Genomic DNA, 16,250 nt, shown 5'->3' with positions numbered 1-16,250 from the left:
CCCATACAAGTCCCTGCCATAGCAGGCAAAGCCCTGCATGATCTGGCTCCGCCTACTCCTCAGCTTAAGCGATACTTAATGCCACTTTGAAGCTTTTACTGACTCCAGTGACTCACGTCAGACACTTGTTCCCTTGCACTGTTGTCACATCTTGTTCATTTCTCTGTCACCACCCTGTCTCACTGTACTATGAATATCCATCCCAGTACCAGACCGTCAGCTCCTTGGCTATGGGCACAGCGCTAGGCACATAGAATTTTCTCAAATAATGGCTAAATTAAAGAGTTTCACAAAGATTTTTTTTTTTTTTTTTTTTTTTTGCGGTACGCGGGCCTCTCACTGTTGCGGCCTCTCCCGTTGCGGAGCACAGGCTCCGGACGCGCAGGCTCGGCGGCCGTGGCTCACGGGCCCAGCCGCTCCGCGGCACGTGGGATCTTCCCGGACCAGGGCCCGAACCCGCGTCCCCTGCATCGGCAGGCAGACTCTCAACCATTGCGCCACCAGGGAAGCCCACAAAGATTTTTTTGAAAAAACATGAGTAAGAGGGCTTTTCTTTACTTTTTTCCCCATGTGTACACTTGTGTTTTGGTAACCTTCACTGTTACACCCACAGATTCGACGGGGAAGCAGGTTTGTGTGCTTCATTTTCTTTGGGGTACACTGGTGTCGCTTTCTCTTCCTTAACTTTTTAAACAATGTCGTTAGACTTATGTCCCTGTCTGTTTATGATCAGTGAAGGGGAAGGGGATGAGGGGCGTGTAAATTACCAAGTCTTAGCTCTGATATTAGTCCCCCCCACCCCCCCACCTATTCTTAAGGAATCTTTCCAAGCTGCATGTCAAGTTCAGTGTCAAAATCCTGATCCTGTGTCTCTTTATTCAGGGATCTTCTGGCCTCTGGGTTTTTTTTTCCCCTCTGGCTCCTAAAGGCAGCCTTCCAATTTTACTTATTTGGGACTAGGGTTCTGACCATTTCTTCCTTCTTTGTGACAAAGATTACTTTCCCATAGGGACAGTGATCTGATCTTATATTGGCAAAATGTTTAACATTTGTGTGAGGAACGAATTCCTGTTAAATATCGCCCTTAGTTTCATCACCACATGATACCTTTTTTAGTACTCTTGGAGGCATAACCTTAAAAAAAAGTCCCTGTTCTCAAGATTATAGTTCATTGGAGAGATGTAGTTTATTTCTAGAAAATGTTTAACAACAATAAAAAATAAGAGTTCTGACAGTGCAATACATGATTAAGTGCTGTTTGAGCGGGGTTGACGAGAAATAGGTTGCGTACAGGAGGGAGAGTGCTGTGGGCTGTCGGAGAGGATTTCAAAGGGCAGTAGAACTGCTGCTGATGCTTAAGTGGTGGCTAGAATGAGACTGTTATATATGGGGAATGCTCTGACTGGGGATTACCAGTGGTGTATAAAAAAACAATAGCAGCCTCGAGAGAGTAAATGAGATATATGAGCAAAGGAGTATAGAAGGAGATGAGCAGAGATGGAGAGCACCAGAGGACTGGAAAGGAAGGTGGACCAAGAAGTAGTGTCCAGAGTCTAGGAAGGCGAGATTCAGGAAGGAAGGAACAGTCTGCAGAGTTGGCCTCTGCTTGGGGATCAAGAAGGAAGATGAGAAAGTAGGTTATTGGGTTTGGCATTTAGGAGATCTGTGACTTTCCAAGAATGTAGTTAAGTGGGATGATCAGGATTCCAGATAACAGTGGGTGGGTCAGTGAGGATAAATGAGGGTAGAAGTAGTTTCTGTGAGGCATGGAGAAAAAAGTCCAGGTTTTGGAGCCAGACAGTCCTTGGTATAAATTCTGTCTCTTCTGTATTCATGCTGAATGGCCTTCAACATGTTATTTATCTCTCTGGGCTTCAGTTTTTCTTTTTTATAAAATAGGGATAACACTCGTGTCTTGATGAGATGCTACAAGGTTAGATAATATAGGTATAGCCTTTAATGAAAAAAATAAACTCCCATAGTTGACTGGTAGTTTTCAACCTTTTATTGCCCACATACAACTAAGGACATCAAAATATTACCCTCCCTGGGACTTCCCTGGTGGCGTAGTGATTAAGAGTCCACCTGCCAATGCAGAGGACACGGTTCAAGCCCTGGTCCGGGAAGATCCCACATGCCGCGGGGCAACTAAGCTGGTGCGCCACAACTACTGAGCTTGCGCTCTAGGGCCCGCGAGCCACAACTACTGAAGCCCGCGGGCCTAGAGCCCGTGCTCCACAGCAAGAGAAGCCACTGCAATGAGAAGCCCACACACCACAACGAAGAGTAGCCCCCACTCGCCGCAGCTAGAGAAAGCCCACGCGCAGCAACAAAGACCCAATGAAGCCAAAAACAAATAAATAAATAAACACATTAAAAAATAGATATATTATCCTCCCTAAAAGTGGCTCACTAGAGCAGTGATTGGTGGTTAGATGTGATGTTTAGTCTTTGTTTTAGATGTCATACCAGATATGGGAAGTTTAGATACTTTAACAAACGTCAGGTAAGATACCAGCCTTTTATTTTTCTAGAAGATATTTCGTGTATCTGAATTTTTCCCACTTTGGTGTCATATTATGCTATCTTTTACTGGCCTGTTGTTACAGACAGAAAAGAGGTGGTAGGATGTGATTGGCTGGATCAACTGTTGTTTTCTTTGTACAGGCTGATTTTGCTTTAATAGCTAACGTGAGGGTCTGAAATCAGGGAATTATAAACTTCTAATTCCGAGCAAACTAGAATTCTCTTGACCTCTTCCATTTTCTCTTGCAGTGAGCACTGTGTGCTGACTTGGACAGAAAGAGGAATTTATATTTTCCTTCCTCAGGATGTTCAAGTTCTTCTTTGGAGTGAAGTCAAGGGTAATTGTGTTTTCCTTCCTATGTAATTTTTAATCGCATGCCTGTGAAAGGTTTAATTATTGTAGGAGGATTCTCTTGCAGTGTAAGAAGTAGAAAATAGAATGAGGTGACATTTCTTTTAAAGATTAACATCATAGATGTATCCCATTATAAGGTACTTACAGAAGTATACATTTGTGAATCTATGTATAGTTATTTAGTTATTTTAAATACAATTTTCATTTATTCTTAAATATTAGCAACCACTGATAAGGATTGAATGGGTTAATTTTTCCCTCTACTTACCCTGAATTTTATCCCAGTTAGAAGTCTTGCTTTAACTCCTGTTTTGTGTCTTAATAATTTAGGGTTGAAAAGTCCTTGTGGGAACAATAGCCATTTTATGTGGCTGAGGCAGAGAAAGTCAATCTCTGTATTCTTCTGGTTTAAACCAGAAATGGAGGAAATAAATCATGACTGTTCAGAGAGTGTATCCTGACTTTTGAGTCATTTTCTACTTTGTAAAAGCATAAAAAAGGTGAAGGAACCATTACTTACTGATCTGACCAACATTGATTTCTCGTGAATTAAGTTTCCTAAGGGTGTCCCGTGAAAACTAGTTTTTTAGGTCATTTCATGGTGTTCTGCCAAGACAGGTGTTTTTTCATGAACGGTTTGTTGATTTACACACTGCACTGAAATCTGTTACTGGTATCAGATTTGTAACTCAGAAATGTGATAGTCTGGCCTCTGAAGTGCCCTCTTTTAAAGTCCCAATTTCTTTTCACAAAAAATAGCATTTTTAAAAACAGGATTTTAGATCAGAGACATTTCTTTCTCTGTATCTTTTATTCTTGATCTTTTTTAAAAGAATAGTGTCTAAGATATGATTTCTTCATTGAAATGCAAGTATAAAAATAGAGGTGAAATTCAATCAAGCCAAACCCTATATAGAAAATGAATTTATTAGAATAATTTCAGCCATCGCGAAAATGGAAAAGGAGTACATGGTTAATGTCCTGTGTGTTCACCCCTGTGGTTTTTGTAGATATTCAGGATGTGGCTGTCTGTAAGAATGAGCTGTTCTGTTTGCACCTAAATGGGAAGGTCTCCCATCTTTCCCTGTTATCTGTGGAACGTTGTGTGGAACGCCTGCTAAGGAGAGGCCTGTGGAACCTGGCTGCTCAAACTTGCTGTCTTTTCCAGAATTCTGTCATTGCCAGCAGAGTGAGTCAGAAAGCTTACATGTTCATCTGGGTTGCTAAAACCATTCTAGCTTGCAGGATTGTGCTACACAGTTGCTTGTCTTTACTAGCCTGCAGATTAAGCAGCAGTAAATCCCCAAAGGAAGCATGACAGATAAATCTGGAGTGGGGATGGGGATGAGAAAAACTGTATACTTTCTATTTAACAAATCAAATTTACCCACAAATTTATTTGAATTTCAGGCCTTGTTTTTTTTTTGTTTTTTTTTTTAGATATTGGGGGTAGGAGTTTATTAATTAATTTATTTATTTTTGCTGTGTTGGGTCTTCGTTTCTGTGCGAGGGCTTTCTCTAGTTGTGGCAAGCGGGGGCCACTCTTCATGGCGGTGCACGGGCCTCTCACTGTCGCGGCCTCTCTTGTTGCGGAGCACAGGCTCCAGGCGCGCAGGCTCAGTAGTTGTGGCTCACGGGCCTAGTTGCTCCGCGGCATGTGGGATCCTCCCAGACCAGGGCTCAAACCCGTGTCCCCTGCATTAGCAGGCAGATTCTCAACCACTGCGCCACCAGGGAAGCCCAAGGCTTTGTTTTAAGTGAAATTATTATATGTACAGTAACTCTAAATTCTTAATTCCTAAGAGAATTCTTATTAAGTCTTTTACTAACTTTTAAAGCCCTTTGAAAGCACCTTTGAGGTTTTATGTTCTATGTTTGACCTCTTTCAATGTATTGGCCATTTGAATATAGATTTAGTTACAAACAGAAAGCTCTCCTATTGGTTCTACGTATCCTTTTATTAGGGAAGAAAAACTTTGACTATAGATAAATTGGAACATTTGAAATCTCAGCTGGACTTAACAACCTATGGTGATCTGATTTCCCAACTGGAAGAATTGATCTTAAAATTTGAACCTTTGGATTCAGCTTGTAGCAGTAGAAGAAGCTCCATTTCATCACATGTAGGTATTCTCACTTTTAAAAGGGTTTTGCTGTACAGTAAGATTGTTCTACATTAGTTTGTACTCATTTACCTCTAGTATCCCAAAACTTACCTTCCTTTCCATGTTGTATATTGTTTGGGGGTGGTGGTGAAGAGGGGGCTTTCTTACAGGTGTTGGACAACCTTATGAAGCCTTCATTTAGGTGTGTCTTAGAGCCAGCCGTATTTTGTTTTGTCATTGTTTATTATATTCTGTTTGAAAATATACCTCATATAGCCTCCAGAACAAGTTAAGTTACCCCTAATATGTGATTTCAGATGCTTCATGCCAGCTTGAGTCTCAGTGCAGCTCAGGATTGTCTCATTTAATCCTCATTCTCACATTTTCACAGTCAGACTTCATGGAGACCCACTAGAGAAATATGGTAGCATGATGCCATGAGCAGGTGAGAGGGACCTGGCTGCCAGGAGCCTAGACCTTGCTCACCATCTTGTTCTAATAAGCCATAATTGTCGTTAATGACTTGTTTCTTTTAGTGTTGATTTTTCTCTTAAAAAGCTATATCGTGTTATAAAAGTTTAACTTTTGTTTAATTCTTTTTCTTTTTAGGAAAGTTTCAGCATCTTGGACTCTGGTATTTATCGTATCATTAATAGTAGAAGAGGCAGTCAGTCAGATGAAGACTCTTGTTCCCTTCACAGCCAAACCCTCTCAGAAGATGAGAGACTTAAAGAATTCACCTCACATCAAGAAGAGGACCAACCAGATCAGTGTTGTGGCTCACACGGAAATGAAGGTGAGGAATGTGTCTTTTATTGGTTGCTGATGTGAAGCAGTTATTTTCTGTGACTTCTGTTTGCCAAGATTTTCTCACGCATAGAGTTTTCTACAAGGTGTTAATAATTTTTATTAAGTTGTTAGACTTTCCATCCAGACCTATTGATCTGTTCACCATTAGAAGAATGGATTTGTGTTTAGTTGGGTTTTTTTCCCCTCCTGTTTAGGCTAACATTGGTAAAGTACCTAATTATTATCATGCATCAAAGTGCTGGAAAGGTTAAGAAAGGAGGTCATTAACCAAAAGAGTGGAACGATTTTATCCTAACCAAATTATTTTCCATTTGGAATGAAAAATTACTACAGTTTTGGGGGTCATTGCCTTCACTTTTCGATGTTCAAGTATTCCTGTGACCGAACTGTTGAGAAGAGATTAATAGCGACTCTAAGCTTCCTTTCTGACTTATGGGGATTCAGGGTTAGTAGGAAAAATGAAGGTACCTGTCCAAGTGTTTTATATGTGGACCATCCTGTGCATCTTGTAAACCTGTGTTCCACTCATTTGTATTTGGGTCAGTTGTGATTTTGGATTGAATCCTTCATTTCCTTTGCTTTATTCATTTCAGAATTTCTTTAAAGGTTAAAAAACACTTCATGTGATTAGATTTTGTTTTTTCTCCCCAATCCCATTCATCAGACAGTGTTTCACACGCTTCAGTGATGTTTGAGACAGATAAGAATGAAACTTTTCTCCCCTTCGGCATTCCACTGTCATTTCGTTCTCCATCTCCTCTTGTGTCTCTTCAGGCTGTCAAGGAAAGGTAAACTCATTAGTCTTGTCATTTAATCCCACTTCTGGTTTTACTTCAGTTGTCATGTTAGGCACTTTTGCGCTGAGAATGGAAAGACATTTTAAATGAGGAAAAAGAAAGTCTCTAGATTATTCCTCATATAGCCTGTTATACGAAGCCGTTTACTTCTCATTTCAATCTTGGGGAATTTATCTTCCCTGTTTGTTTGAGTACCTGGATATTTGAGTTGTTACAAATGTGGTTTTTTTTCCCCTCAGGCTGAGCAAAAGTTTAAAAATGTTTTTTCCTCGTCCCTGATAGGAACAATTTCCATATATCATTAGTCATTTCTTAACTTAATCATTTCTCAGTTTGGGCTCAGAATTGAAGACTCTTCAGAAGTCTTTCTAGCTACTCCATGGGCCCAGAATTGACTTACATGAATTTATGTCCAAGTTTTTCCACTTAAACGTTTTACCATAATAGGATAAAGGCTTCATGATTATAACTTAATACAATACAATGTGTCATTGAGTCCCTGTATTATGAATAAACTAATGATTTCTGTAAAAAAAAAAAAAAAGACATTTGAGTTTGAAAGAGAAGACTTCTGCAGCTCCTTCACTGGTAGTGGGAGGTTTACTGGATACAAATTTTGCTTTTTCAAAGGATATATTGTGACAAATCAGCAGCTGAGTTTCCTGAAGAAATTCTTTGGCTAGGATGGGACAGGTTTTCACATGGCCTTCTTTGCCTAAGTAGACAGAAACATTGCAGGCACAGCTGCAATTAAAGACCTTTTCTTTAGGATTGAATCAGAATAGTTTAGTAAATGAAGTAAATCCTTATTATAAATTTTACATGGGCCTTATGTGAAATATGTAATTGATTAAGGAAGTTGCTGTAAAGAGTCTTTCTTTATAGCAAGTAAAGAAAGACTTGCTAAGTCCAAGTTGCCTTCAGGGACTGACAGGAACATAGAGAACTCAGATACTGAAATTTTCATTCTTGGCAGTAATGAGATTCTTTTCATATTAGTTTATTGGTATTTGACTTCCAGCGTTTCTAGCTTTGTGCGTAAAACTACTGAGAAGATTGGCACCCTTCATACGAGCCCTGATATGAAAGTGAGACCAGAACTCAGGGGTGATGAGCAGTCATGTGAAGAGGATGTGGGTCCAGTCACTTGCCCAAAGGAGGAAGACACTGAGTAAGCCATTGCAGAGAAATCTGTGTAAATTCTAGAGGACACAATTGTCGGGTTGAAGAGAGCCATAAACCATGTCCTCTTGAAGAAGACACATGTATGACTCTGTTCATTGTAGATTATTTGCATAGCTTATAAAAACTGTGAATACCACAGAGTAAGTGTTGGAAAATTACATCAACCCATAACAAGTCTGTTGAGACAGAATTTTAATTTAGCACCTTTTCTTCCATCTTGCCCTGAACAACTTCCCTCACCTCCAAATCTCTTCAAACTTCTGCAGTGTTAGAGAAGGAGTATTAGAGTAAGAGTAGGATAACCAAGGATATAGGCCTTGTTCTGGTTCTGCTTCTGACTAGCATGTGACATTGGTGACTAATGCCCTCTGGCCTGTAAGATGAGAGCATTGGCATTAATGTTGTCACGTGCCTTCCTATGAAATGCTGGTGGCATAGTCCTCATGTAGTGGAGTTGTAGCAGAGCCCTTGGTCTGGCACAGTGTGAAGTATCTTTTTTTTTTTTTTTTTTTTTTTTTTTGCGGCACGCGGGCCTCTCACTGTTGTGGCCTCTCCCGTTGCAGAGCACAGGCTCCGGATGCGCAGGCTCAGCGGCCATGGCTCACGGGCCCAGTCGCTCCGAGGCATGTGGGATCTTCCCAGACCAGGGCACGAACCCGTGTCCCCTGCATCCGCAGGCGGACTCTCAACCACTGCGCCACCAGGGAAGCCCAGTGTGAAGCATCTTGTCCATCTGGTCTCTGCCTTTTCTCATAATTCAGGGGACCTGGGCATTGGAGGCAGGCAAGCTCAGCACTCACCCAGGAATTGAGATAGACCCACAGGGCCAGTGTATACTGACTGGACATTCAGATGAGAAAAAAGGTGTGTTACCCTTAGAGTAACTTAGTTATGAATCCATATGTATATTGGGAAAAAAGTGTAGATAGTGCTGTGGCATTTAAGGCAGCCCTCAGTCTGACGTTAGCCCACCTTTCCAGCTTCATATCCAACCACATCTTTCTAAGCACTCTAAATTCTAGTCCTGGCAGAGAAGTGGGTGTGTATACCTCGCTACTTTTCTTCATGCTGTTTCTCCCACCTGCAGTATTTTCCTCCCATTTTTCCTAATGCAGATACACCTCCTCAGGAAAGCTTCTCTTGATTGCCCAGTCAGAATAATTATTCCTTTTTCTGTGCTTTCAGATCACAGTGCTTGTGCTGCTCTTTAGCATTCATTCTATTCTTTTTTATATTACAGTCGTTTTCTTGCCTTTCTTTCTGACTAGGGCTTACTCTGACTTGAACTTACTCTTCTTGAAGCCATGGACCATTTTTTATACTCATCTGTTTGTTTCATGTATCATTAAGTACAATACCTACCACTTAGTGAGCACTTAGAAATATTTGCCCAAGAAGGTTCTAATCCCCTTGAACTCTTCTCACACTTTTCTAGGGGCAAAGAAGAAGTAACTAGTCAACCTCCAGAAGAGGACAAGTTTCAAGAGCTCAAAATGGCAACAGCAGAAGCAATGTGAGTATTTATGGGTGAGAAAGTTTTATGGTGAGTGGGAATGACTTTTTGAGATTAGTAGTGGTCCTGAGACAGTGTGGGCAAGAGGCAGTTTCATTTGGAATTGAAATTCATGAATTAATACAAAGGTAATGTTCTCTTTGTTGTTGTCTTGCTACTGAGATAATTGTTATTTAACGAGTTGAAAAGTAACATTTATTCTGGATAAGTAATATTGTATCTGTTAGGCTTATTTAGCATGAAACAGTTTGTTTTTGAAAAACCATGTAAAACATAAATTTCATACTTGTCTGCCTTATATAGGACCAAGCTACAGGACCCACTGGTATTGTTTGAACCACAGTCTCTGAAAATGGTTTTACAGGAGTGGCTTTCACAGTTAGAAAAAACATTTGCCATGAAGGACTTTTCAGGCATTTCAGATACTAGCAACTCATCCATGGAATCAAACCAGGGTATGCTATCGCTTGATGAGTCAACAAAGGGAATATTAGACGAAGAAGATGAAAAAGAAAAAAGGGACTCTTTAGGCAATGAAGAAACTGTTGATCAAGCAGCATGTGAATCTGTGAATAGTCTGAGGGAGTCCCTGGATGATGACATTTTTCAAGTATGTTCTCCATGCAGTATACCAGGCAGTCTTCAGAAGGACCTGGCTGAAGTGACAACATTGTGTTTGGAACTGAATGTATTGAATTCTGAGATCAAAAGTGCAAGCAGACATGTAGACCACACTTTGCAACAGTGCTCTCCTGAAATTCTGTCTTGTCAGTTCCTAAAGAAGTACTTTTTTCTTCTGGACTTGAAAAGAGCAAAGGAGAGCATCAAGCTGAGTTATACTAACAGTCCTTGTGTTTGGGATACTTTTATTGAAGGACTGAAAGGTAATAATCAGATTGCCTTACCAAAGATAGAAGTTTATATAGAGGACAGTAGCATCTTGGCATTTTTGAGTTTAAAGAAGAAGATTTAAGTAGAAAATCACCTCTGTTCTGGTCAACCATCCATTCAGTTTTCCACTCAATTTAGTCTTTTGTTGGGTTTTTTTTTTCTGTTGAGATTGCTCACTTTTTTTTTTAAATTGAAGTATAGTTGATTTACAACTCAATTTAATTTGTAATAGTTCTTGCAACTATTATAAGAAGTTAGTTTTATTTCTCTCACAGTCATTCAGAAAATGATACAGCAATGTTGGAGAAGTTGGGTTTAAGTAAAATTTTATAAATGCAGATATATGAAAACCAGAAAATCCCTCATGTAACTTACTAATATAGAGATAATATATACCATTTATTGAGTACTCACCAAGTGCCAGATAATATGCTAAACACTTTGCCAGCATTCTTTCATTTCATCCTTACAACACTTTGGAGTAGATGGTGTTATTCTGTTTAATAGGTAAGGAAACTGAGGCACAGAGAGATTATAATAGTTGAGTAGGCTAAACTGCTGTAATATCTCCTAATAACTCAGATACAATATAATAACTCAGATATGGTAGTTTATTTCTTGCTCATATATCAGCCCAGGACAGATGTTCCAGGTCAGCGGGCAGCTCTCTTGCATGTGGTAACTCAGGGTTCCAAGTTCCTTCCATTTTTTTGATCTCTATCCTCCCTTAGGGCTGATGATTAAGACTGGGTTGCTATGTCCAGGGGGAAGCATGTGGAAGAGGCAGACAGGCTCTTACAGGGAGGTGTGGCCTGGTAGTGGCTTACATCTCTTCTATTGGTGAGAATTCTATCTCATGGCCCCACCTAACTGCAAAGGAGTCTGGGAAATGACCTCTCCAGGTGTCTAGAAGGAAGAGGATGGACATGGGTCAGGAGCTTGCATGTCTGCCTCAGAGATTTTGGTGGGCAGTCAGCAGCCTCTGCTTCACACTTGATTGAAGGTTACACTGTTGGTCATCCTCATGTAGAAACCAGCTTTCATACCCTAGAGGCCATGCCTGGCCTTTCTACTACATAGTCCCATGTTTTTGAACAGGTGGATTTTCTTAACTCAAAACTCTGAATAACAGATGTCATGTTTCTAATAATTGATGTAGACTTTAAGCAAACTTTTTATTCATTACCAAAAGTGAGTAGTCACAAGTAGAGATACATTTTTATATTATCTGACTTAAAGATCGTTAAGGTTTCTAGAAACAAGGATCTTTGGTTACAGTTCTACCTCAATTCACATTTAGCAGTTAAAAGCATAAGAAATGATTTCAGCTTCTTTTTCTGAATTGAGGTAGACTGTCTTTTATGTTGAAGTAAGAAGAGTTATTTCTTTTCGAGTAAGTTCAAATGTTTGATATTACTTACTGGAAATTTGTTATATCTGTCTCTATTATGTGATTGTACCCAACCTTGGTTACAGGAAAATAGCAAAAAAAAATAACCACTTCATCAACCTGAGTGGTTAACTTATTGCTGGAGCTGGCTGGAGCAAGTGTGGTGGGTGTTTGAGATGATGCAGCTGCTTCCAAATTGAATTTAAGGGGATAAGTTTGGCTTAGCACCCACCCAATCATAAAGCTTTCCCTTACTTCATATGCTCTAAATGATGACCTTCTCCTCTGAATCCCTTTAAATACTTACTGTCTGACCCAATCAAATTGGAAATAATGAAACTGGGAAAAATTGATATATTTTTTAAAACAAATATATCGGAAATTGAAGGTTTGGCTCTTTAGAAATGGTCTGTTGAACAGGTTCTACTCTTCTAATGATGTTGTAATCATGAAAACAGCTTTGGAACTGTTCTTTGGGATTTATCTTCAGAGCTAGTTGAAAACTTCTTGAAAAAACTCATTTTACTTTAGATTCATATATATGTAAACATATATTTTTTAACTACAAGTAGTTTTAACTAGATCTTCACTCACTTTATTTACACACTTGGCTTTAAATGACTTGGCTATTCCCCAAAGTCAGATCTTCCTTTGGAGGAAGATTTGCTATAACTGATGTTTTTAAAAAATAGGTCAAATATTTTTAAGTTAATTTAATTAAATTTAATTAACTTATTTTGTTCCAAAAGATGGATTAGGGATATCAGTTCTAGAAAAAAACTGAAGAATTTGGTATTGATGGTAGAAATATAGCTTATATATATATTAGCTTGCATATATAATAGCTTATATATAATAGCTTATATATGTAATACATATATTACATATATAAAGGGGACATTTTCAATGGTAATAGTCACGTATTGGTTATATGTTCCTTTATCTTGTTTAAAACTTCCAATATGCTTTGCCTCCCAATTTGATTTTTTTTTAAACATCTTTATTGGAGTATAATTGCTTTACAATGGTGTGTTAGTTTCTGCTTTATAACAAAGTGAATCAGTTATACATATGCATGTGTTCCCATATCTCTTCCCTCTTGAGTTTCCATCCCTCCCACCCCTCTAGGTGGTCACAAAGCACCTAGCTGATATCCCTGTGCTATGCGGCTGCTTCCCACTAGCTATCTGTTTTTTTTTTGTTTTTATTTATTTATTTATTTATTTTTATTTTTATTATTAGTTTCTGCTTTATAACAAAGTGAATCAGTCATACATATACATCTGTTCCCACATCCCCTCCCTCATGCATCTCCCTCCCTCCCACCCTCCCCATCCCACCCCTCCAGGCGGTCACAAAGCACCGAGCTGATCTCCCTGTGCTCTGCGGCTGCTTCCCTCTATCTACCTACCTTACGTTTGGTAGTGTATATATGTCCATGCCTCTCTTTCGCTTCGTCACTAGCTATCTGTTTTATGTTTGGTAGTGTATATATGTCCATGCCACTCTCTCACTTTGTCACAGCTTACCCTTCCCCCTCCCCATATCCTCAAGTCCATTCTCTAGTAGGTCTGTCTCTTTATTCCCGTCTTGTCCCTAGGTTCTTCATGACTTTTTTTTTTTCCTTAGATTTCATATATATGTGTTAGCATACGGTATTTGTTTTTCTCTTTCTGACTTACTTCATTCTGTATGACAGACTCTAGGTCCATCCACCTCACTACAAATAACTCAATTTCATTTCTTTTTACGGCTGAGTAATATTCCATTGCATATATGTGCCACATCTTCTTTATCCATTCATCTGTTGATGGACACTTAGGTTGCTTCCATGTCCTGGCTATTGTAACCAGAGCTGCAATGAACATTTTGGTACATGACTCTTTTTTTTTGCAGTGTGTGGGCCTCTCACTGTTGTGGCCTCTCTTGTTGCGGAGCACAGGCTCCGGACGCGCAGGCTCAGCGGCCATGGCTCACGGGCTCAGCCGCTCTGCGGCATGTGGGATCCTCCTGAACCGGGACACAAACCCGTGTTCCCTGAATCGGCAGGCGGACTCAACCACTGCGCCACCAGGGAAGCCCGATGACTCTTTTTGAATTAGGGTTTTCTCAGGGTATATGCCCAGTAGTGGGATTGCTGGGTCGTATGGTAGTTCTATTTTTAGTTTTTTAAGGAACCTCCATACTGTTCTCCATAGTGGCTCTGTCAATTTACATTCCCCCCACAGTGCAAGAGGGTTCCCTTTGCTCCATACCCTCTCCAGCATTTATTGTTTGTAGATTTTTTGATGATGGCCATTCTGACCGGTGTGAGATGATATCTCATTGTAGTTTTGATTTGCATTTCTCTAATGATTAATGATGTTGAGCATCCTTTCATGTGTTTGTTGGCAATCTGTATACCTTCTTTGGAGAAATGTCTATTTTGGTCTTCTGCCCATTTTTGGATTGGGTTGTTTGTTTTTTTGATATTGAGCTGCATGAGCTGCTTGTAAATTTTGGAGATTAATCCTTTGTCAGTTGCTTCGTTTGCAAATATTTTCTCCCATTCTGAGGGTTGTCTTTTGGTCTTGTTTATGGTTTCTTTTGCTGTGCAAAAGCTTTGAAGTTTCATTAGGTCCCATGTGTTTATTTTTTTTATTTTTTATTTTTTTTGCGGTATGCGGGCCTCTCACTGTTGTGGCCTCCCCCGTTGCGGAGCACAGGCTCCGGACGCGCAGGCTCCGGACGTGCAGGCTCAGCGGCCATGGCTCACGGGCCCAGCCGCTCCGCGGCACATGGGATCCTCCCAGACCGGGGCACGAACCCGTATCCCCTGCATCGGCAGGCGGACTCTCAACCACTTGCGCCACCAGGGAGGCCCCCATGTGTTTATTTTTGTTTTTATTTCCATTTCTCTAGGAGGTGGGTCAAAAAGGATCTTGCTGTGATTTATGTCATAGAGTGTTCTGCCTATGTTTTCCTCTAAGAGTTTGATAGTGTCTGGCCTTACATTTAGGCCTTTAATCCATTTTGAGTTTATTTTTGTGTATGGTGTTAGGGAGTGTTCTAATTTCATACTTTTACATGTACCTGTCCAGTTTTCCCAGCACCGCTTATTGAAGAGGCTTTCTTTTCTCCACTGTGTATTCTTGCCTCCTTTATCAAAGATAGGGTGACCATATGTGTGTGGGTTTATCTCTGGGCTTTCAATCCTGTTCCACTGATCTATATTTTTGTTTTTGTGCCAGTGCCATACTGTCTTGATTACCCAATTTGATTTTAAAGTCCTTAAAAGCAGAGCTTGTCTCTTGTTCTGTTTTCGTCTCTCCTATGATGCTTTACAAATGTTGGGACTTGCACACAGTCGGTGCATGACTAATGATTGTTGATTAATGTGTTCATGAATAAAATATTTACCGCTATGAGATGAAGGGAAAGGGGTGTGCTTTGTCTTTTAGAAATGGCAAGTTCCAATCCTACATATATAAAGATGGAAGAAGGAGACCTTCCAACAAGATTAAAGTTATTGGATGACTTGGTCTCTTTTGACAGTCCTTTGTTGATTGCTTATGCTACCCGGTGAGTGGTCCTGTATGTTGTTCATGTGAACTAAAGCACAGACATTTTCTTCGTCTCAGTCTGTAAAGTTTTACTTTGTTACATGTTGAGCAGCTTCTTGTTAGTGTATTTATTTTCATTTCTAATAAATACGTAGATAATGTAACCAAGTTATATTATCTTACTGAAGTTGGAGACTAACATGTTTTGTTTTTAAATGCAGATTGTATGAGAAATTTGGAGAATCTGCCCTTCGATCCTTAATCAGGTTTTATCCATCCATTTTGCCTTCAGATGTCATGCAACTTTGTCATCATCATCCTGCTCAGTTTTTGGCTTATTTAGACAGTCTGGTAAAATCAAAGCCTGAAGATCAACGGTGAGAAGGAGAGAATATTTGCAGACCCTCCTTTTTTTTTTTTTTTTTTTTTTGGACTCTCTTTTGATAGGGCACTGTTTCTCTAGTATAAGCAGTTGGAACATTTTTACTATTAACTGCCACAGGATTGAGGCACCTGGTATGGAAGAGGAAGATTTTGGCAGTTATGTTCCATTCTTTCACAATTCACAGCACACACCACAAATGTGCGCATAACCCACACTTCTCTTTCCTCCCTCTCTCCCTCTCAGAGATTCTCAGATCAACAGTGTAAAATTAAACTCCGTTTCAAGGCCTAGGCTAAGAAAGATAAGCTTCCTTGTTGTCTCTGCCAGCGAGTGGATTTTCTGCCACCTTTTTGTTGGTGATATATCCCAGCTTTCTGTGGGTGGATCTCAGTTACAGCTCTTAACTTCTTTGGGCTGAGGCCTCACTTCCTATCTCCACATGGCAGTAAACACACATGTCCTTTGGTTATTGAGAATGGCAACTTCCCCCCTCTGTTTCTTCTGATTGGTTCACATTTGCTATACTGGTATTTATTTCTCCTTTTTTTGGGGGGCCCTTTGGTATTTTCCTTATTATCTTGAAGCTCAACTGTTCAGTTAAAAGGCTGTTAGACTTTCACCAGCATTTCTTTACATTTTGTAGCAGAAGAGTTTTCAAGTTATTTCATCCACTGTCTTGATCCCTTAATAACATTTTCTTCACATCTGCACATTTTATCTTTCCTTTCTTAGCATGAATATTGGTGATTTT

General features: G+C 39.8%; 1 protein-coding gene across 6 annotated transcripts in view; it reads left to right on the top strand.

Annotated features, from left to right (window-relative positions):
* The window catches only part of HPS5 (HPS5 biogenesis of lysosomal organelles complex 2 subunit 2), a 47,931-nt gene that overhangs the window by 16,137 nt on the left and 15,544 nt on the right, over positions 1-16,250 (top strand). For all 6 annotated transcript variants that reach the window (XM_060102937.1, XM_060102935.1, XM_060102936.1 and 3 more), the window contains 10 exons: positions 2,776-2,864; positions 3,892-4,070; positions 4,846-5,004; positions 5,596-5,782; positions 6,461-6,584; positions 7,615-7,764; positions 9,214-9,291; positions 9,595-10,175; positions 15,013-15,133; positions 15,336-15,491. In XM_060102937.1, the coding sequence (XP_059958920.1) occupies positions 2,776-2,864; positions 3,892-4,070; positions 4,846-5,004; positions 5,596-5,782; positions 6,461-6,584; positions 7,615-7,764; positions 9,214-9,291; positions 9,595-10,175; positions 15,013-15,133; positions 15,336-15,491 (1,824 nt within the window). The remainder of the gene's footprint in view (positions 1-2,775; positions 2,865-3,891; positions 4,071-4,845; positions 5,005-5,595; positions 5,783-6,460; positions 6,585-7,614; positions 7,765-9,213; positions 9,292-9,594; positions 10,176-15,012; positions 15,134-15,335; positions 15,492-16,250) is intronic.

Source organism: Mesoplodon densirostris, chromosome 7 (genome assembly GCF_025265405.1).
Source record: "Mesoplodon densirostris isolate mMesDen1 chromosome 7, mMesDen1 primary haplotype, whole genome shotgun sequence".
Taxonomy (NCBI): domain Eukaryota; kingdom Metazoa; phylum Chordata; class Mammalia; order Artiodactyla; family Ziphiidae; genus Mesoplodon; species Mesoplodon densirostris.
This window is presented reverse-complemented; position numbering and strand designations above follow the sequence as displayed.